This window comes from Macaca fascicularis, chromosome 4 (genome assembly GCF_037993035.2).
Source record: "Macaca fascicularis isolate 582-1 chromosome 4, T2T-MFA8v1.1".
NCBI classification, from domain to species: domain Eukaryota; kingdom Metazoa; phylum Chordata; class Mammalia; order Primates; family Cercopithecidae; genus Macaca; species Macaca fascicularis.
In genome coordinates this window covers 42,716,556-42,739,087 of record NC_088378.1, presented here as the reverse complement: position 1 = coordinate 42,739,087, position 22,532 = coordinate 42,716,556, and the positions used below count along the sequence as shown (strand labels likewise).

Sequence of the window (22,532 nt, the reverse complement as noted above, 5' to 3'; positions counted from 1 at the left end):
TGTAATCCCAGCACTTTGGGAAGCTGAGGCCGGTGGATCACCTGAGGTCAGGAGTTCAAGATGAGCCTGGCCAACATGGTGAAACTCCATCTCTATTAAAAATACAAAATTAGCTGGGTGTGGTGGCAGGCACCTGTAATCCCAGCTACATGGGAGGCTGAGGCAGGAGAATCGCTTGAACTCAGGAGGCGGAGGTTGAAGTGAGCCGAGATCGCCCCATTGTACTCCAGCCTGGGTGACAGAGCGAGACTATGTCCCAAAACAAAAAACAAAAAACCCACAATAGACTGTTAAAGCAATTAGGAAGTAAATGTTACACCTAAGGGACTTGTATCTAGAATATTCAAGGAACTATTACATCTTGATAAGAAATGGACAAAAATTTGATTTAATAATGGCCAAGAATCTGAACAGACATTTCTACAATGTTATCTTTTTTCAAAGAAGATAAACAGGTAGCTGATAAAATCATGAAAAGATGCTCATTATCACTAGCTATCAGGAAAATGCAAATCAAATCCACAATGAGATATTATACCCACTAAAATGGCTGTAATAAAAAAGACATTAAAATTAGTGTTACTGAGGATGTGAAGAAACTGGAACCCTCATACATTGCTGGTTGGGAGGTAAAATGGTGCAGTCACTTTGGAAAACAGATTGGCACCATGACTCATCAATTCCACTCCTCGGTATGTATCCAAGAGAAATGAAAACACACATCCACACAAAAACTTGTACACACACGTTCACAGTAGCATTAATCATAATAGCCAAAAAGTAGACACCCAAATGTCCATTAACTGATGAATGGATAAACAAAATGTGGCATATCCAAACAATGGGATATTATGCAGCCTTAAAAAAAAAATCAAAACTGATCCATGCTACTCCACGGATAAACTCTGAAAACATTACACTAAGTGAAAGAAGTCAGTCACAAACAATCACACATTGTATGATTTCATTGATATGAAACCTCTAGAATGGGCAAATCCATAGACACATGAGTGGTTGCAATCGGCTAGTGATGGTTTGGGAGGGAGGGAACTGAGTACTAAAGAGAATTGTTTTTTTGAGACCAGTGTGATTAAAATGTTGTAAAAGTGATCATGGTGATGTTTGCACAACATTGTAAATATACTAAAAAGCACTGAGTCATACACTTTAAATAGGCAAATTTTTTTTTTTTCCAGACAGAGTCTGGCTCTGTCGCCCAGGCTGGAGTGCAATGACACAATCTCAGCTCACTGCAACCTCCGCCTCCCAGGTTCAAGTGATTCTCCTGCCTCAGCCTCCAGAGTAGCTGGGATTACAGGCCCCCACCACTACGCCTGGCTAATTTTTGTATTTTTAGTGGAGACTAGGTTTCACCATGTTTGAGACTAGGCCAGGCTGGTCTCAAACTCCTGACGTCAGGCGATCCGTCCTCCTCAGCCTCCCAACGTGCTGGGATTACAGGCATGAACCACCGTGCCCGGCCATATTATATATAATTTAAAAATGTTATGCATGGTCCACTATATGGGAGTCTCATGATGACAGGGACAGAGCCTGCTTTGCACATTACCTTACCTCTAGCCAGTGTCCAACACACAGGCACTCAACTAGTATTTCTTGAGGAAGCAGCACGCTTTTATACGGTTCCTGATGTTTATCCAGTGTTTCATAAATTGCAAAGCATGTTTTTTTTCACAGACAGCAGCAGTTCCTTTGAGCCTCATAACAACCCCGAAGGTGGTCCGAGTAGGTGATATGAAACTGTTACTGGCCCACATTGTAAAAAATGAGGCGCTGTACAACAGGATAAAGACCAAAACAACAACACCACAACCCGTATCTGTCTACTAAGTTTTATCTGGAGGAGCTCTTTCCCAGGCCCATTTGTCTCCCACTGCTCCTGTGCCCCAGTGAGGGAACGCGCTTCTCATTACAATCAGCGCTGCTCTGGGAGACTGACTCCCAAAATGCCATGAAACAGAGGAGCAAGCAGGGTCAACTGGAAAGCAGAAACCAAAGAACCCAGATTCCTTTTCTGAGCAAACACAGCGATGGGCTAGTGGGATTTTAGCTTGGGGATACTGGACCCAGTCTTCTCAAATACTTCCTACCAGAAGGTTTGTGTTAGCGGGTGTCCCATGACCACGATCTCAATAGCATGTAGCTTACCTATCTTCCAGGCTCCGAATTCAGGGTTCTAGGTTCTAGTTCTCCACCCCTAACTCACATGCTTGGTGAAGAAACCCAGATTAGTCACATTTCAGATTGGACCTTTCCAGCTGTAGTAGCAGGCAGTCACAGGGGAGTCAACTTGCTGGAAAAAACTCACTGGACGCCCCCTGAAAAGAGGTCTAGAGAAGTTGTTCCGATTCGGACGCTGATTCCTAGTCGGTTACAGAACCCCTGGCCACAGGACATTTAAAGACGTTCTCTTTGAGGTCCACCCCGGCGGCCCAGAAGCGTTGGCCACCTTCCAGAAGGGAAGTGGGAGAGACCGGGGGACCCCGAGGGCCCGGGGCGTTCCCCGCGGGGCGGAGCGCTCCAGACTACGAAGCGCTGTGGGCAGGGGCGCAGGTGAGCAGCGCGAGCAGAGTTGGCCGCGGCCGTCCTGGCGCCTCCGCCTCCGCGGCGCCCGCACTGCGCTCCACCCCGGCCCGGGGGGCGGGCGAGGGCTCTGCCCCACCGCCCGGGGGCTGCCAAGGGGAGTTGGGGCGGCGACGTGGGCGTCTGGGGACTGTGCGCCCGCGCCCGCCCCGGCAGGGTGCGCTGAGGCGCCGGGGCCGCCACTGGCTGCGGGCGCTGGGCGCGGCGGCCGCGGGAGCCGCAGGTGGTTCCCGGGCCGGCCCTTTTCTCCTCCCCCTTTCCTTTCTTTCGCCTCCCCTCCCTCTCGCCCGGTGTCGGCGGCACTTCCCTCGCTTCCTCCTCCCTCTCCAATCCGGAGGGAGGGAAGGAGCAGCCAGCGCTTTCCTGCCCGCCTGCAAACTTCAGCGGGACTCGCGGCTCCCCTCGCCGCCGCGGCCGCCGCCGCCCGGCGCTGCCCCTGGAACTTCCTCTAGCCGCGCGGCCCGGGAAGCCCTGCGGGTGGAGGAACGCCGCCGGGCGCCAGGCAGCCGCGGCTCGGACCCAAACCCTGTCCCGCGCCGCCCGGGTGCCCGCCCGCCCGCGCGCCCGTCCGTCCGTCCGTCCGTCCGTCCGTCCGTCCTTCCTGCTCGCCCGGCCTCTCCCTTGCGGGCAGGGGCCGCCAGGCTTCCCTCGGCGCCCCGCCGCTGCCTGGGACTTCCTTTGTGTTGGATGCAGGCTCGCGCCCCGCGCCGACGGGGGGCGGACTGAAGGATCCCGCGCCGCCGGCCCGCCCCCGCCATGCCCTTCCACCAGAGGACCCTGGAGCCCGCGCGGCTGCGCCGGCCCGTGGCGGCGGGGGCCGGGGCTGCGGGCGCGCCTCTCTTCCGCTCGCTGGAGCAGGTCAGCTCGCATACCCTGGGCTGCCTGCTGGCGCAGCTGGCCGACCTGTCGCGCTGCGCCGGGGACATCTTCGGCGAGCTCGAGGGCCAGGCGGCCGCGCTGGGCCACCGCACCGCCGCGCTGCACCGCCGCCTCGACGCCCTGCACGCCGCCGCTGTGCGCCTGGACCACCGCCGAGTGAAAATCCGTGAGTGGCCGGCGGGCCGGGGGAGGGGAACCGGTCGGGAGGCACCCGGAGAGCTGCTCCCGCCCGCCCCCTGGCGGCCCGGGGTCGGCGCGGGGGCCGCGGAGCCCCGCGATGTCGGGGTCTCGAGTGGGGACCGCCGGACCCCAGCGGGAGGCTGGGCAGGTGGCAGGGGCGCAGAGCGCTCTGTGACTCGGACTCCTGGAGGGTCTTGGCTGCCTCGAGGGAGTGGGCGCGGAGGGTGGGAATTGGGCTGGCCCAGTCCCCCTGTCCGCTACTTCTGTCTGTGTCTGTCTCTGTCTGTCTGTGTGGGAGGCTGAGAGGAGACCGGCGCTGTAGACAGAGGAGGAGCCAAGGCCGTGGGAAAAGGGTCACAGGCAGGTAGCCTGTTGGAAAAGCTAGGGGAGAATATACATTTGGGCTTATAGTAGTTACAGTTTTGGAGACTTCAGGACGATCCGTTTGTAAAACCCTGGGGATGTCGGCGAGCGTTGGGGCTGCTTGCCCCCTCTCTTCCCGCCTCCTACCTGTGTTCTTACCTACTAGCAGAACTATGCAGACTTTAAGGGTTTTCCCATTTGGCGCTGAATTTTCTTTCTTCTCCCAGACCCATCGGCTGTTTGTGATTCAGAAGACCTTGACCTTGAGTTCAGGCTCTGAATCCCATTCATCTTTGTCTGGCTTCCTCCAACTCTGAAAGTCAAGTCTGTGTCCTGACATAGTGATCTCTCCGATCATCCATTTCATTTCAGCAGCTTAACTGGCTCCGGTGAATGAAGCAACTGGAATTTCCTGCTGGACCAAAGCAGAGAAACTTTCAGTGTGATGTCTCTGTGGTTTCTCCCTTTTAAGTACGTGAACTTGGTCATAATCCTAAGTGTAAAGAGTAAATTGGAGATGGTTGATGGGTTGCTGGGTGGGAGGGGAGGTGTTGGTGTAACACACGCCTAGATTTCAGCAGCTCTGGATGAAATAGCTTTTTCTCCTAGAATCACTTCATATGCAATCTCGAATAGCTCGTTTTCCAGCTAGCTAGAAAAACTTAGCTATATTTTAACTACCTTACAGCCTAAGAGTTCAAAATTTTCAATTACTTAATTTCAGTGAGATTGCTTGCTATAATACATCTTTCTCCAAGTTGTATAATTATCATGTGGCAGTTTTACATTTTTGTGTTCATCTCTTTGATTGTGCTGTCAACACATTCATATGAATTGTGGACAGTTCCCAACCTGGGAGAGCCTCCCCCTCCAAGAAAAAAAAAAAAATCTATGGGGAAGAATCAAAATGATCTCATAAAGTTGTTGACATAATCAGAATATATCTACATAATGTGAGTAATGACTTCATGCATATGGTAGGATATACTGTCCTAGTAGGATGTCATGGTCTACACGGCAATCAGGAGTTGCTTCTAGCGTTTTCTGTGTAGGGTGTAGGCGCGTGGGAGAACCAGAATTTCACCCTTGACAAGGAATGTGATGAGCGAGATCTGATTGATAGGTGAATTGATCTATTGTGGGAATTAAAAAACAAGAGGAAACTCCCTGAAGGTCAAGAACTCCTTCCTTTACTAGTTTGGTTTTATACTTAAATATATCACTTTTCTCTATTCTTTAGTACATATGCCCCAATAGGCTATTGTCCATAGCCAGAAATCCCCCAAATTCTCCATATTAACTAAGGTTGTTCTAATTACAGTGACTGAAATAACTCTTTTCAAAACTTTTCACAAGTTTGTTTGAATCTTAAATGGTTGTGATTTCATATCTGTGGTCCAGATTGGAGTGCAGTGGTGCCATCTCAGCTCTGGGCACCCTCCGCCTCCTGGATTCAAGTGATTCTCCTGCCTCAGCCTCTAGAGTACCTGGGATTACAGGCACCTGCCACCACGCCCGGGTAATTTTTGTATTTTTGGTAGAGATGGGGTTTCACCATGTTTGTCAGGCCGGTCTTTAACTCTCAACCTCAGGTGATCCACCTGCCTCGACTTCCCAAAGTGCTGGGATTACAGTCGTGAGCTAACATGCCCGGCCCCATTTTTTGTTTGTTTGTTTGTTTTTTTTAAGTAATCATGCAAGAAGGCTTTTTATTGAATATAATTATGCCTGAGTATAAATGTACACGTAGAGAAGAAAGCTGACTATAAAGGCATTAATTTTTGTAGTTTCTTTCACCTTCACACACTTTGCTTTTTTATATGCTAAAAAGCAGTGAAATGCATTACCATCTGTTAGAATTCTTTTAAAACAATGCCTCAAACCTTGTTCCTGTGTAAAAACTACAGTTTGAAGTCGTTTGGTACCATTTTAGGCAGGTCTCCAGAATAACATACTCCATTAGTATGGATGGCTAGACGTTTAGACTTGGAATTGACCATAAAGGCCATCCATTTCGTGAACTCTTACCCAGAGAGGAAATCCAGTCCAAGAGCATTGCAGTTAATTCACCCCAGGTTAGGCTGTGGGTTAATGACACATCCGGGCCTGAAGCCCAAACCTTCTCATTGTCTCGCCTGTAGTCCCACTGCCTGTGTTCCTTCCCTTTAGAAGAGTGTGGGGCCAGGCACAGTGGCTCATGCCTGTAATCCCAGCACTTTGGGAGACCGAGGTAGGTGGATCACTTGAGGCTAGGAGTTCAAGATCAGCCTGGCCAACATGGCGAAACCCCGTCTCTACTAAAAATACAAAAATTAGCGAGACTATCTCAAAAAAAAAGTGTGGAAATGGGGAGCAAAGTTTAGATACATTCCTTAAACAGTCCTAAGGATAACTGTGACCGTTAATTCCACCCTTTTTGTCAGATAAACCTTTTAATGAGTCTCCCTAGGAGCAATTAACAGAATCCAGCAGTTTACCAGAAGCCTTTAGCAGTTGGGGACAGCATATTTCAGTGACCAATAATAGCTCTCTACCATAAGAAAGGATGTGAGAATGTCAGTGGAACAATTTAAAAAGAGGTATAGACACTCTTTGTGATACAGAGACAGTATTTTAGTCCTGTGGGCTGGCCCTGCTGGCCTCAATGGTCCTCAGAAGTATTTCATCAAGTTTGCCATTCCTCAAAATCTCATGGGTAGAAAGTTATCCAAAATAATTTTTTGTCATGCCTTGGGGAGAATGTTCATTGAAGACTCCTACTTTCTTTCCCAGACACCCCCAGGTTGAGGGAATGTTCCTATGGCATTGGTTCACCTCGATCATATTTACCAAGCGGACTTCTGCACTGGTCTGCCAGACAGCAGGGACCTTTGAGGTCCAGGATGGCCAAGTCTTTGTTTTTGTAGAGCTTAGAACAATGCCTGGATGTAATAACTCAATAGATGTTTGAATTGAATGAATACTTAGTGACTTAGTGCTTACTGTCAGGAAGAATAACTGTAAAAACCTGAGGAAGGAGGACAGATCTTTTGAGGCAGGTGGATCTGTTGAGGCCAGGAGCTCAAGACTAGCCTGGCCAATATGTCGAAACCCCGTCCCTACGAAAAATACAATACTGCTACCAGTGTAAGTGATCCAGACAATTACTTTACAAAAATAAAAATGTAAACTATTTCTGCCTTTAACCTTTAATGCTTAACCACCAATCTCTGCTCCTGTCTGTAAAAGTTGGACTTCATTAATTTTGCTGACACAGTAAGTTCTCATGGAAAATAGTGACGATAGCCAGCAATGTGAGTAGTTACTTCTTGGCTCTGTAAACATCAAAATAGACTTTGCTAAGCAGAAATCAATAGACACTCGATCTAATAGTCCTGTTTTTTAATTTTAATTTTAATTTTTTTGAGACGGAGCCTTACTCTGTCGCCTGGGATGGAGTGCAGTGGTGTGATCTCAGCTTGCTGCAACCTCTGCCTCCCGGGTTCAAGCAATTCCCTGCCTCAGCCTCCCGAGTAGCTGGGATTACAGATGCCCACCACCACGCCCTGCTAATTTTTGTATGTTTAGTAGAGACGGGGTTTCACCATCTTGACCAGGCTGGTCTTGAACTCCTGACCTCATGATCCACCCGCCTCGGACTCCCAAAGTGCTGAGATTACAGGTGTGAGCCACTGCGCCTGGCCCCTGTTTTTATTTTTAAGCTCTGTGTGATGGGGTTTGCTTTCTCTTTAAAAATAGTTTTGTTGAAATAAAATTTACACACCATACAATTCACCCACTTAAAGCATACTATTTGGCTGGGTGGGGTGGCTCACACCTGTAATTCCAGTACTTTGGGAGGCCAAGGTGGGCTGATCACTTGAGGCCAGGAGTTCGAGACCAGCCTGGCCACTATGGCGAAACACTGTCTCTACTAAGAATACAAAAATTAGCTGGGCACAGGGGCACATGCCTGTAATCTCAGCTACTTGGGAGGCTGAGGCATGAGAATCACTTGAACCCAGGAGGTGGATATTGCAGTGAGCCGAGGTGGCACCACTGCACCCCAGCCTGGGAGACAGAGCAAGACTCTGTGTCAAAAAAAAAAAAGTGTACAATTTAGGGTTTTTAAGTATATTTACAGAGTTGTGCAACCATGACCACAATTTTAGAACATTTTTGTCACCCAAAAAGAAACCCCATACTCATGAGTAGTCATTCCCCATTTCCTGTCAACCCTCCCATTCCTAGGCAACTGCTGATTGCTTTCTGCCTGTATCGATTTGACTTTTGACTTTTCTGGACATTTCATACAGATGGAATCATGTGCCTGGCTTTTTTTACTTAGCACAGTGAACTTTTTGAAGTTCATAATTTCTTTCTTTTTATAATTAAGACTTTTATGATTGAAAAAGTATCATTCATATTTATTACTTAATTAAAAACCTTGTGAGATAGGAGGGAAGGCCAGGTTATATTATACATATTTATTACTTTTTAATTGATACATAATAATCGTACATATTTATCACTGTACATTTGCAAATACACTGTACATTTGCATAAACAGGCCTGAGAATTTGGCAGACACAGTAGGCTCATACTTCTGAGGAGTAATTTTAGGTGTTAAGATGCATTCTCATACCTCACAACAGACTGTCCCCTCACCTAACCAGAGGGTTGGCTGGTCCTGATGTCAGCATATCTTTGCTTCTTCCTCAGAATACAAGGCACTTGTCAGAGTTCTAAAGTCAGAGACTTCACTGCACTTTTTTTTTTTTTTTTTTTTTTTTAATTAGAAAAGAGACGAGGTTTCCATACATTGCGCAGGCTGGTCTGGAACTCCTGGGCTCAAGCAATCCTCCCTCTTTGGCCTCCCAAAAGAACTGGGATCGCTGGTGTGAGCCACCGTGCCTGACTGACTGCACTTCTAAGAAAAGGTTGTGTGGCTGTTTTTGTGCCTGTCCACTCATAAAGGTTTGGCATAAGATTTGCTTTCATTGACACATACCACATGCTAGAGAGGATGTTGGTGGCTGTGTGGCCCCATCCCCCTCTAATCCCAGTTCCTCAGTTTATTAAAAGAAACTGACAGTAGCTCAGTGGTCAGATTGCACCATCAGGTTAAGGAGGCCAGGTGATTCCTCTACTTGACTAACTTTAAGAACTGCTTGGAACTTTTGTTAAAATTAGAGATTCCCAGACCCTTCCAAAGTCCTGTTGAACCAGAGTCTCCAGTGTGTTTAACAATGCCATGCTGTCCTTTGGCCAGGCAAATTGAGGAGCACTGCAATAGTCTAGAAAGCTCATTGGATTAGGAATTGGGAGACCTGAGCTTGGCTTCACCTCTGCCATTTTCTAACACAGATTTTGAGCAATTTATTCAACATCTCAAAGCCTTAGTTTTCTTATCTGTAAACAGAGACCTTGACAAAAATAATTTCTACTAGCCTTTCCAATTTTGGCATTTTGTGATTCTACTGAGGGATTTAAAAAGTTTTTATTTATTTTGACAAAATAAATAGGAAAATTAAAGTTGCATATATTTATGGTAAACAACTTTTTTTTTTTTTGTTTAAAGACAGGATCTGGCTGTTGCCCAGGCTGGAGTGCCCAGGCTGGAGTTCAGTGGCTCAAGTGATCCTCCTACCTCAGCCTCCCTAGTAGCCTGGACTACAGGCACATGCCACCACGCCAGGCTAATTTTTAGATTTTTAATAGAGACAGGGTTTTACTGTGTTGCCCAAGCTAGTTTCAAACTCCTGGGCTCAAGCATCTGCCCATTTTGGCCTCCCAAAATGCTGGGATTCCAAGTGTGAGCCACTGTGCCCCACCAACATGATATTTAGATATATGGATATATATTGTGGCATGGGTTAATAAAGCTAATTAACATATATACATTACCTCACATACTCTTTTTTTTGTGGTAAGAACACTTACAAGTATGCAATACATTGTTATTAGCTATGGTCACCATGTTGATTATAGATCTCTTGAACTTATTCCTCTTAACAGAAATTTTGTATTTTTTGACCAATATCTCTTCAATACCTTCTTCCTACAGCCCATGGTAACCATCATTGTACTCTCTGCTTCTGTGAGTTTCATTTTGACTATTTGATAATACTATTTGAAGTGGATACTATTATTATTTCTGTGTGACAGATGATATAACTAAGGCACAAATAATTTGCTTGCCCACGTTGATAGCTGGTAAGCAATGGAGCTGGGCTTTGAACCCAGACAGAGTTCAAGTTCAGATGAATTTGTAAGTACAACTTTGATAAATAATCCCTTTGATTCTTTTGATGAGGGATTAAAAAAAAAACAAAAAACTTTGTGTCTGAAATAAACTCTTCATGACCATATGGACTCTTTTTACATTTAAAAATTATTTATTTATTTTAAGAAATTGGAATCTCACTGTGTTGCCTAGGCTTATCTCAAACTCTGGCCTCAAGCAATCCTCCCGCCTTGTCCTCTCAAAATACTGGGATTGTAGGGGTGAGCCAGCACACCCAGCCTGTATGGGCTCTTTTAGCTAATATTTTATTCACATAGAATGCGTGGATTGTCACGTGTTGAGGGATTAGTCACTTGCCAAGCAGATCAGGCAGGTACTTGTTTCTAGTTTGTGTGTATTCTGCCTACAATACATTCATAGCTTCCTCCTCGGCTTTATAAAGTGCAACGTCATTATGGAAAGAGAATTATGTTTAAATGCATTTGCCAAATATTCAGATTTCTAGAGGAGTTATTTTTTGAATTATGAGAGTATATCCTTTAAATCAAAACATCAGTCTCCTCATTGACTTTTGGGTATTGGGAAAATAATAACCTGGCTTAAAAAGCTACCTACATTTAGGTTGAAATTATTTATCTAGCAGTAATCTAGTTTCCTGCTATATTAAAGCAAAACCTAATATTAACATTTCAGCTGTATATATTTTAAAATCTAGACTAGCAAAGGAAAAAATTTAACAAAAGAGAAACATTTGAGTTTCTTAATATTTTGGGGAGACAATTCAGAAACAAAAATAATGCAGTATTTGCCTCTGGCAGTCATTTTATTATCTTTAAAAAACCAAGTTTTTCCAGCAGTGAAGGTGTAAAAAGAAAAAAAAAATATCAAGTTTTAAGTATAAAATAAAATGGCTTGCACCTAACTAGGCCCCGAGTAACTTACTTAATTTTGTTTCTCCTCAAATTGGTTTCTATCCTGGAATGAATGACTTATGCAGGAACTGAAGTTCAGATACAGCAGGAGGGTGCTGACCGCCATCTTGTCCCACATGCCGGTTTCATTTGTGGTCTGCACTTCTCACAGTGTGCACTTCAGCTGCACTTTGGGCAAAGGTAGAAGAGCTAGAACTTTGTGTTTGACTGAGGAACTCTCTGAGAAAAGGAGCTTTCAGCCGCCCCCCCACCCCCATTTTTTTTTTTTTTTCCTGATACGGAGTCTCACTCTTTCGCCCAGGCTGGAGTGCAGTGGTGCGATCTCGGCTCACTGCAACCTCCGCCTTCCGGGTTCAAGTGATTCTCCTACCTCAGCCTTCTGAGTAGCTGGGATTACAGGTGTGCGCCACCACGCCCAGCTAATTTTGTATTATTAGTAGAGGTGGGGTTTCGCCATGTTCGCCAGGCTGGTCTCGAACTCTTGACCTTGTGATCCGCCCGCCTTGGCCTCCCAAAGTGCTGGGATTACAGGCGTGAGTCACCGTGCCCACAGGCCTCCCCTTTTTTTTGGACAAATGATGTGTCTATGAAAGACTTTGGCATTCAAACAAAATATGTCATTCCTGTTACCAATATCAAGGCAGTAGCATAATTCCGTTTTCTGATGTCAGACAGTCTTTGCAAGAATTTTTTTTTTTTTTTTTTTTTTTTGAGAGGGAACCTGGCTCTGTCTCCCGTGCTGAAGTGCAGTGGTACGATCTCGGCTCACTGCAACCTCTGCCTCCTGAGTTCAAGTAATTCTGCCTCAGCCTCCCGAGTAGCTGGGTCTACAGGTGGGCACCACCATGCCCAGCTGATTTTTAGTATGGGGTTTCACAATGTTGGCCAGGCTGGTCTGAAACTGCTGGCCTCAAGTGATCTGCTCGCCTTGGCCTCCCAAAGTGCTAGGATTACAGGCATGAGCCACTGTGTCTGGCCCTTTGCAGGGATTTTTTATTGCCTGATGATGCTGTCAACGAATGCTGGACATTTGCCATACACCAAACACCTTAATATGTACAATGGCTCTATGAAGTGGATATTATTGTTATCTCTGTGTGACAGGGATACAGTGAAGGCACAAATAACTTGTTTGCCCGCATTCACAGCTGGTAAGCAGTGGAGCTGGGCTTTGAAGCAGGCCAGGGCTCTCTCCAGGATTAGTCTGCCCAAACAGCGTGTGGCACTGTCTCTCTGTTACCTGATCTAACTTCAAATTATGACCTTCCCATACTCAGATGAGGCCAGGAAGATACAGTGAAAACCTGTCAAATATCTGAGAAAAAAACAAGAAGGCTTTTGGGCTTTTCCCTTTCCCTTCTCTTTGTTTAGAAACCTCTCAAACTACTAGCAGATGGCCAAGAAATTTGAGACACGCATCAAAAGTACTTACTTAGCACGGTGCCTGGCACATAGCTAACATTTATTTAACATTTGCTGCTGTTGTTTTGGTGACATTGAAGGCTGAGTTAGCATGTGTGTGTGTCTGTGTTCCTGTATCACCACAGATGGCCCAGTCTGCCGGAGGCTGTGCCACTGAAGCCTGGAAGATGAAAGCTGACCACAGCTACATGAGAGCTGGTGTCAGAGATAAACACAAAAATACCTCTGGTTGGAAAACCAGAGAGTTCTGCACAGGCATGTGAAAGTATGTGCGGTTCCCGACAGCAGTGTGTGGAGAGCTGTTGCTTTCTGTCTGCCTCACTGGGGCTGGGGAAGCCAGGCCTATTCCCGGGGACTTTTTATGGACATGGACACGGGCTTGCTTTCACAGAGCCCCCTCGCCCCCATTTCCTCCTGCCGTGGGAACTGGAGGGCCGCCCAACTCCCACCTCGCTTCCCAGCTATGGGAGAGCTGTCGCTTGTGCTTCACTTGGCCTGGGGTTGGCTATCTGAGCCCTCAATGTCACTTTTTCACCCGGAACTTGACGGGCTCAGCCTGCACCTTGGCTTTCCTCGGGTGTCTTGGAACGCGCAGCAGCTGTTCATCTCCGGGTTACCCACACTTTCTGAATCATTGGAGTCACTGGGGGCTTGGTGAAAAACATTCCCAGGCCGCTCCGCTCCTGGAGATTCTGAGTCAGCACAGCTGGGTGAGGCCAGGAACAGGCCTCCCTAGCAAGGACCCCCAGGTGATTACAATGAGGCGAATTTGGGAAACACCCATCTAGGCCGTGTGTGAGGCATCTTGTTTATTCAGGGCGGCAGGACATTCATCCATTTATCCATTCCTGAACTGTATTTGAGTTATTCTGTTAGTGCTAAGTGGTGAGGATTACACAGGGTCCTTCCTTGAGGTACTTGACAGTTTCATGTGGATGATTAGATATATAATTAAATAATAAGGAATAGAATGACCATTTACAACATTGTTTCTAGAAGAAAATCTGTTCTGAATTCCAAATCGCCAGTTTAAATTGCATTTTGAGAATACATCAAACTTAGAAAACCTGCATGTAAGTTTCTGGGTGGTGCCACTCCTACACATATAAAATAATGATTTTAAATGTTTACAGCATATTTTATCTAAAAATTAAACTCAGAGAAACAAATATAAACCCTTCTGGAATAATTTTATTTTTCCTTTGGTATGGTAGAAATTTTCTTCTGTTTTATTTTCACTTACTCTTCTGATCGGTTTCATGAGACATTTCCACCCATGTAGAAAAGCAGTGTTACCAGCCTGGCCAACATGGTGAAACCCCATCTCTACTAAAAATACAAAAATTGACTGGGCTTGGTAGTGGGCACCTGTAATCTCAGGAGGTTGAGGCAGGAGTATTGCTTGAACCTGGGAGGTGGAGGTTGCAGTGAGCCAAGATCACGCCACTGCACTGTAGCCTGGGCGACAAGATCGAAACTCTGTCTCAAAAAAAAAAAAAGAAAAGCTATCCTTTGGAAGGATAGACAATGGTTTTAGATTATTCCTGCAGGGAAATCCTTTATTATACTTTACTTCCCCTGCACTCCCCGTTATGATGAAAAATTGATAAAGGTGTTATCAGTAATATGCAGAGGGCTGTGTAGTAACTAGTTGATTTAACTTACAATAACACATGGTAAAATATGAGGGCTTTCCTCATGACAACATTACACATCTGATAAAATGTTCTGAGGACTCAGAGACCATGATGTGTAAAAAAAAGGAAATAGAATTAATAGAATTATGCATAATCCAATTATATCTGATTATGTTGGCATCTGAGAACTGCTGTTGAGGTGCACGGTGGTTTCTCAGCTGATGGTCTTGCTGCTGGTACCACCATCCAGGCAAGGGCTCTAGCCTGCTTCTCCCAGGATATTCCAGGTGTGCTCATTAGCTAGTTGGGGGGCCCTCAGAGAGCTCCAGGCAGCCTGACTCCATAGCCTGTGCTCCTTACCTTTATATTACATGAGGACCAAGGTCAGTGGAAAAACCATGATGCAGCCCAAGTAACCTCAGCATAAATTTTCATGTAATTTATTGAATAGGCAATAATTTACATTGTTAAAAAATACGCATACATAAAGGCCATGCAGTGAAAAGTCTCACTCCTTCTGTCCAGCATCAGTTGCCCACTCCAGATAACCATGTTTACTAGTTTGTTCACATGCTTCCAGAGTTTCTATATACAAATATGAAAATATTAATTTATGTTATTTTCCCCTCTATTTTTTATACACACAATTTCTGGGTTATCCTGTTGCTCTTCTTCATTCATATATATAATCCAAAGTAGTATTTTACTTATTGTTCTGTATGTCTTTTAGCTGGTTTATTTTTTGTGAGATCTCAGTTATATTTTGTTGTTAGGGAAGTCTTTTGATTTGGGAAAAAAGATTAATTAGCATTGGAATAAATTGTTAAACCCTTAATTTTTTTATTGCTTGATTTTTAGGAATAGTTTATGAGCTTCCCAAGAGATGATTAAGCCTTTCCTAAATTAAGAAAGGTAAAGCGGACTGGGCGTGATGGCTCATGCCTGCCATCCCAACAATTTGGGAGGCTGAGGCGGGCAGATCACTGTGATTCAAGAGTTCAGGACCAGCCTGGGCAACATGGTGGAAAGCTCATCTCTACATTAAATACAAAAATTAGCCGGGCGTGGTGGCTCGCGCCTGTGGTCCCAGCTCACTCGGAGGCTGAGGCTGGAGGGTCACTTGAACCTGGGAAGCAGAGGTTGCAGTGAGCCAAGATCGCACCACTGCACTCCAGCCTGGATGAGGGTGAGACCCTGTTTAAACAAACAAACAAACAAACAAAATGGAAAAGAAAAAGGAGGAGAGGCTTCTGTTAAATGTCTGTAACAACGTAGTTGGGTTTATTTAAAAGTAGGCATTTTCTGCCTTTTAATCTAGATATCCACATGCTAAATGTGAATTACTTTCTGAATTTGGAGTATGTTCATATCTAGAACTGTGTTTGAATTTTAGTGTGGAATGTTTTACTCTGAGATGGTGACTTCATTTGCTAAGTAAATGCAATTGGTCATGAGGCCTGTTTGGTGTATTTAATTTCACTGGGTTGGTTTTAACTACCTGACTGCAGTGTACTAGGTGGTGCTGCCACAGTGCAGAGTGACACTGACAGACATTTGAATAGAGCAGCCATGGTCAGTGGAGTTGTTTTTCTCTAGTTGTTAACCTGTTTAAGACCAAAGATTTGTGCTGAATTACTACAGAAATGACTAAAAAGAGCATTATTCATGAGTATAGACTCAGACACATAATCGTTGAATTATATAACCCACCATGTAAGTTTTGTGTAAATAAAAATACATCAACAAGTTTTCAGTCTTACAGAGTATGCCGTAAAATGTTTCTGATAATAAAATTAAGGTATATTCATCCTAAATTCCAAAGTTGTACAGTGCAGAAAGTATAATGAAGAAAAAAATAATAACCCAGAGAGTATGGCTTCATTTCCTCTCTTTTTTTTGGCCAATATATTTATATGTTTGGATCTATCTATATTTAGGTATAGTAATCAATAGCATTTTAAACAGAAGTGGGTGCATCTTTCTCTGTTCATAAGAACAGAGAAATTTGTGTCCTGAAGTTTGAAAGTGTAGGTGATATCGTGAGCTATTCCCCCATGTTGTAAATATCTAGAGGCTGTTTTAAATAGGAGAGGCCTTGGGGTGCATCTCTCTGACAATGTCTTTATTTTGTTTTGGATCCCAAGTAAAGCCCTTTTGATGTCCCCAGGGGTCTGTGTGTTCACACAAGAGTTATCAAGTGGACAGAAGTTTGTTATTCTTCTGGGCTTCCTAGGGCCTCTTCTTCAATGATTTAGTTATATGTGAACCTTTAAATTGTACCCATGATGTATTTAGGAGTAGATATGTTTTTCTATCAATTAGTGTAGTATTAATATATTGCTAACACTTAGAAGTGACCACTATTATCTTCTAAACAAAAAACATATTTTATGTCTAAGATTGTTTACCTACGAGGACAGTTCTCTGTATCATTACAGCTAACAGATTGAGTCAAAAAAGATAGTTGTCTCCTTACTTCCTTATGATTCTTGAGTTGAGCAGCATGCCTATTGGACTAATAAATTATTGTGTTGCTTTTTTTTCTTTGAAGTTATGTTTTTCTTTTCTTCTTAAAAAGCATGTGGAGATTTCCCTTTCCCCTTCACCAGAATGGCAGTCTGACATCTGTCTCAACTTTTCTCACCTTGGTGGGTGCCTGCTTTTGGCAACATATGGGGTCTGTTTAGATTTAGCTCGACACGATTTTAAAACAAAGGTCTGTTGCATCTCTTGCTGCAAATTTGGGTCTTTTCTTGTGGAAAGATGAGGATTAAGCTTAGATCTGCTTCTCTTATTCTAAATGTTTTAATTGAAAAACATAGCTTATAGAAGAATTGGGGGACTCTGGGCTAATTTTCACTCGTGATAGAGGTAGCAGGCGATGAAGGTGTGAAATGGGGTGGGAAAAATGTCTTTAAGTGCCTTTAGTACTTTTTACATAATCTAAACACATTGTTTTGCACATTTGCAAGTTCTGATTAATAATATTATTAATAATTTATAGTAACACTTATAGGATAACATTTGTAGGATACTTACTATGTGCCCAGTTTATTTAATCCTCACAAAACTGTATAAGAGGAACATTACCAACCCTCCATTTTACTGATGAGGAAACAGTGGCACAGATAGGCAGAGTAATTTGCCTCAGGTCACACGGCTGGTCAGTGATAGAGATGAAATGATGAAGTATGGTATAGATGAGTTCATACTGCCTCTGTAATGTGTTTAAATACTTCATCTGCATAATTTTATGTTTTAATTTTTGTGAACTTTTAAATTCATTTTAATTTTGAAAAATTTCTGAGTTTGGCTAGGGGTTAATAGGTATTTTCTGTCTTATTCTGGTTATTTTAAATCATTGTGCTGCTAGTCCAGTGGCATGACTCATGGAGGTGAATTAATGGCCCATGTGACACTGCTGTTATGAATCTATAGATAATTCAGAAAGTTTCTCTGCTTCTTTGAGCTGCACTGATGAAAGGTCACCTAGTCTGTAAATACAAAGTCTTTTTGTTAGTGTTGCCTATCATTCTGGCCTCTTTTGCCAGACATTCATGATCAGTGTCAGAAGATAGGCGATATAGGAACAAATGAAATTTCTGGCTTATTTTTATTTATGTTATGTTAGGGGGAAAAAATGTTCTTCTTTTTTCCCCTTTCTCTAAAGTTGCAATATTTAAATAGTATGACACCGTAAAACGCCACCTCAAGCCTGCATTTCAAGGAAATTCCTGAATTTTCCTTGCTAATGAGTGGAGGATGAGAGCAGGGATGAGAACTAGCTAGCTGTTACTCTGCTCTGCAATACTCTGCTCTCTCTTTACTGATAGAAAGTACCTTTAATTCTGTTGTGCTTGCTGGTGGCACCAGCCAAGAGAATTGTGACCCATACCCCTTAACTTACATCAGTGGTTCTCAAAATGTGGCCTCAGGACCAGCATCATAAGCATCTCCTGGGAACTTGCTAGAAATGCAAAATCTTGGCCCCACCCAGACCTACTAAATCAGAATCACGGTGGATGGGCCCTGCAGATGTGGTGTGAAGAGTCCTCCAGGTGATTCTCACGCACACAGCAGTTTGAGAATACCGTTTGCAGTATCCACTGGCTCAGGGCCAGAGGAGTGCATCTGTGTAGACACCTTAGCATGTGGGCTCTGCTTGGGGCAGTGATTGGAGCTGCCAACACTAAATTTCCAGAGGGTTCTTTTGCCTCTGGTCAGGACAGTACTTTAAAGGCTTATGAACTAACACTTCATTATCATGCAACAGTGAGTCTTGCTTTGAGAACAAGTACCTTTAGAGGTACATTTGGGAGTAGGCCTTCACTATTTAAAGATTAGTAACATGGCCACTGGCTTGTTCATGGGCCTTCGGGCTTGGGGCAGCCTCTCTTGATTTCCCTTTTCCTAGAACTTTAAACAGCATCCAGAGAGCTGGGAGGTGACTCAACACAATCACAGGGTAGGGACATACTTTTTAAACAAAATTGGAGGAGAGAGGATTATGCTCTCTAAATACTGATTACATAAAACCCTCATTTTGATATCTTAGAGAGAATGCCTCCTAAAAAATGTAACTAGGAAAACTTGAGGCAGACATAGGAAATTTTGCTTGTGGATGGGACATAAAAACATTTGAATAAACATGAGAAAATTTACAAGCACAAAACTTACTGAGTAGTTGGTGTTCTTTCACTTTTAGTGGAATCCTGTTTTGCTTTACCCAGTTCAACTTTATAATTTATTACTTAATTCTGTAATCTATCTATCAATTAGCTGTTAGTACAGTATACTCCACTGTAATTTGAAGAGGTCAAACATAATTGAAACAGTTTGATAAAAGGCAGCAGATGGCCAGGCGCAGTGGCTCACGCCTGTAATCCCAGCACTTTGGGGGGCCGAGGCGGGTGGATGACCTGAAGTCAGGAGTTTGAGACCAGCCTGGCCAACATGGTGAAACCTCGCCTCTACTAAAAATACAAAAATTAGCCTGGTGTAGTGGCGTGTTGTGTAGTCCCAGCTACTCAGGAGGCTGAGGCAGGAGAATCACTTGAACCTGGGAGGTGGAGGTTGTAGTGAGCTGAGATTGTGCCGCTGCACTCCAGCTTGGGTGACAGAGCCAGACTCTGTTTCCAAAAACAAACAACCAAACAGAAAAAAAAGTGGAAGCAGTAGAGCATGGCATGTAAGAGATAAAATTTACTAGTGGTGTGACCTTGAATATATTACCCTCTCTGCTTAACTTTTTTCCTCTGTAAAATGGGCATTGTATTAATACTTGAGATGATAATTGTGTGGATAAAATGAGATATAGAACAGTGCTTGTTCTATAATAAACAATAAATATTAGCCAATATTTTGGATTGGACCTTACTATTTTTTTAGACTAGTTTTTCTTTTTTTTTCTGAGTGTATTTTAAAACCTAAGTGTCAATGTTAGAATAAAGAACTGGATCTTAATAATACAAAGTTTCCTAGTGAGTGTCCTTATGTTCTGGTTGAGTTTTCTCGATAGTTGATGGTTAGATTTGTTAATTGGGTTATTTTGAGGTTTTTGGATCTTTTTTTGATATCATGATATTCCATTCTGAAAGTATAGAATATTGGATTAAATTTATTCGGCATGTTCTCTAAAATGGTGTTTTGATTACATCTCTGATGTGAATTTATTTTGATGTCATTTTCCTCTTTTCAAATCGAGATCCAGTAAAATCAAGTTAGGGTTTTGCTTAGTTGGGTTCCAATTAGTTTAATTATATGCAGGTAATCTCTAATTTAGATGCCAGTTGAGATACAGAAGTTAATTTTTAAGTTATTTTGAACTTGTAATATATTTCCTCTTAAAAACCATGTTTCCAAAGCATGATCAGGCATGGGGCAACTCCCAAAAGCCTGTTCAACCTCAAATGTGGATATATAGACCTACAGTGCAGTGAGATGTAATCATGTAAGAATTTTAGGCTGGGTGCGGTGGCTCACACCTGTAATCCCAGCACTTCAGGAAGCCAAAGCAGGTGAATCACCTGAGGTCAGGAGTTCAAGACCAGCCTGATGAACATGGCGAAACCCCATCTCTACTAAAAATACAAAAATCAGCTGGTGTGGTGATACGTGCCTGTAATCCCAGCTACTTGGGAGGCTAAGGCAGGAGAATCACTTGAACCCAGGAGACGGAGGTTCCAGTGAGCTGAGATCTCACCACTGCATTCCACTCTGGGCAACAGAGTGAGACTCTGTCTCAAAAAAAAAAAAAAAAAAAAAAAAATTAAGAATTTTCTGTGGGAAAATGGATTATAGATGACAATCAGGATACCAAGATGACATTTTTCTTACTCCTCCCACCCTCTTCCCTAAGCTGTGTGACCCTGACCTCGTCTAACATGAGTGATTTGAGTCAGGCCTCCACTTGCCTTTTGGAGGGTGAAGAGGGTTCCTGTGGTATCATGGTGGCAAGGTATGTGGCTGTGAAGCTTTGGAAACAGGAGATGGCTTAAGGGTAGTTTCTAGGGTGCTTGGGCTTATGGGACTGAGAACTTGAGGCCCTAGAGTCTTGGCGGTGGGGATTCATTGTAGACGTGAGCCACAGGCCAGAAGAGAGAAGGGGAGCCACAGCCTGCAGATCCACTGTCGGGCAATTGGCAACTGTATACAGTACATTTCTATCTGAGTGTTTGTAAATAGGGGGCTGCTTGTAGTGCCTCTTTTAATTTTTTCCTGGGGGATTTTTTTTTTTTTTTTTTTAAGAGACTGGTGGCCTAGGTTGGAGGACAATGACGGGATCATAGTTCTCAATAGCTCACTTAACCTTGAACTTCTGGGCTCAAGCCATCCTCTCACCTAAGCCTCTGGAGTAGCTGGGACTACTACAGATGCGTGCCACCTTGTCGAGCTGCTGGGGAACTTTAAATGGATGAGGGCCAGAAGTTTTATCAGTCTTTAACCAGCAATCCCATTACTGGGTATACAGCCAAAGGAATATAAATCATTCTGTTATAAAGCTACATGCACGCATATGTTCACTGCAGCACTGTTCACAATAGCAAAGACATGGATTCAACCCAGATGCCCATCAGTGATAGACTGGATAAAGAAAATGTGGCATGTATACACCATGGAATACTATACAGCCATAAAAAGGAACAAGATCATGTCCTTTGCAGGGACATGGATGAAGCTGGAAGCCATCATCCTTAGCAAACCAGTGCAGGAGTAGAGAACCAAATGCTGCATGTTCTCACTTATAAGTGGAAGCTGAACAATGGGAATACATGGACACAGGGAGGGGAACAACACTTACTGAGGCCTGTGAGGGGAGGGCGGGGTAGGGGAGAGCCTTAGGAAAAACAGCGAATGCATGCTGGGCTTAAGACCTAGGTAATGGGTTGTTAGGTGCAGCATACCACCATGGCACATGCTTACCTACGTAACAAACCTGCACATCCTGCACATGTACCCTGGGACTTAAAAGAAAAAACACAGTAAAATAATAAACCAAATTACATCCTTTAAAATTAAAAAAAAAATTATATCAACAGATGCAGAAAGAGCATTCAATACAATTCAACATCTTTTTCTTATACAAACTCTTAGTAAATTAAAAGGAGAATTTTTACCTAATAAAGGATATATTTTAAAAGTTGAAAAAAAATTTTGTTGTGTTTTTTACTTAGCTCTATTGCTGGAAATGATTATCTTCATGTATATGTAGTTTTATCCTTACTTTGAATACCATACCTTAGTCTATAGCTTTGTATCTATAATCCCGTTTACTGATAAAATACAAGAAAACATTCAACTTTATGAGGGAATGCATTTACCTTTAATTTCTGTTTAAAGATTGTGGTGTGTATGTGTGTGTGTGTTTTTTTTTTTGAGACAGAGTCTCGCTCAGTCGCCCAGGCTTGAGTGCAGTGACTGCTTGATCTCCACTCACTGCAAGCTCCGCCTCCTGGGTTCACGCCATTCTCCTGCCTCAGCCTCCTGAGTAGCTGGGACTACAGGTGCCTGCCACCACGCCCGGCTGATTTTTAAAAATTTTTTTTTAGTAGAGACAGGGTTTCACCGTGTTAGCCAGGATGGCGGCAATCTCCTGACCTCGTGATCTGCCCGCCTCGGCCTCCCAAAGTGCTGGGATTATAGGTGTGAGGCACCGTGCCCAGCCATGTGTATGTGTGTTTTAACAAACAGCACGCTAACCATTAAAAGCCCTTACCACTCGCACTCTTCAGTCTTTGTAAAAGGATCTGAATGGTTTATAGAATCCTGCAAGCTTTTGGTAAAGTACAT

General features: G+C 43.8%; 2 protein-coding genes across 2 annotated transcripts in view; both read right to left on the bottom strand.

The window, feature by feature from the left end:
• Window positions 1–3,649, bottom strand: part of LOC102139485 (collagen alpha-1(III) chain) — a 9,258-nt gene extending 5,609 nt beyond the window's left edge. The window contains exon 1 of the mRNA XM_074037124.1: window positions 2,170–3,649. Within this exon, the coding sequence (XP_073893225.1) occupies window positions 2,419–3,474 (1,056 nt within the window). The 5' untranslated portion in view covers window positions 3,475–3,649 and the 3' untranslated portion in view covers window positions 2,170–2,418. The remainder of the gene's footprint in view (window positions 1–2,169) is intronic.
• LOC141410239 (uncharacterized) overlaps window positions 1–22,532 on the bottom strand; it is a 23,693-nt gene extending 1,161 nt beyond the window's left edge. Inside the window, exons 1-2 of the mRNA XM_074039100.1 lie at window positions 22,459–22,532; window positions 3,477–4,262 (exon numbers count right to left, since the gene is read on the bottom strand). Of these exons, the coding sequence (XP_073895201.1) occupies window positions 3,477–4,262; window positions 22,459–22,532 (860 nt within the window). The remainder of the gene's footprint in view (window positions 1–3,476; window positions 4,263–22,458) is intronic.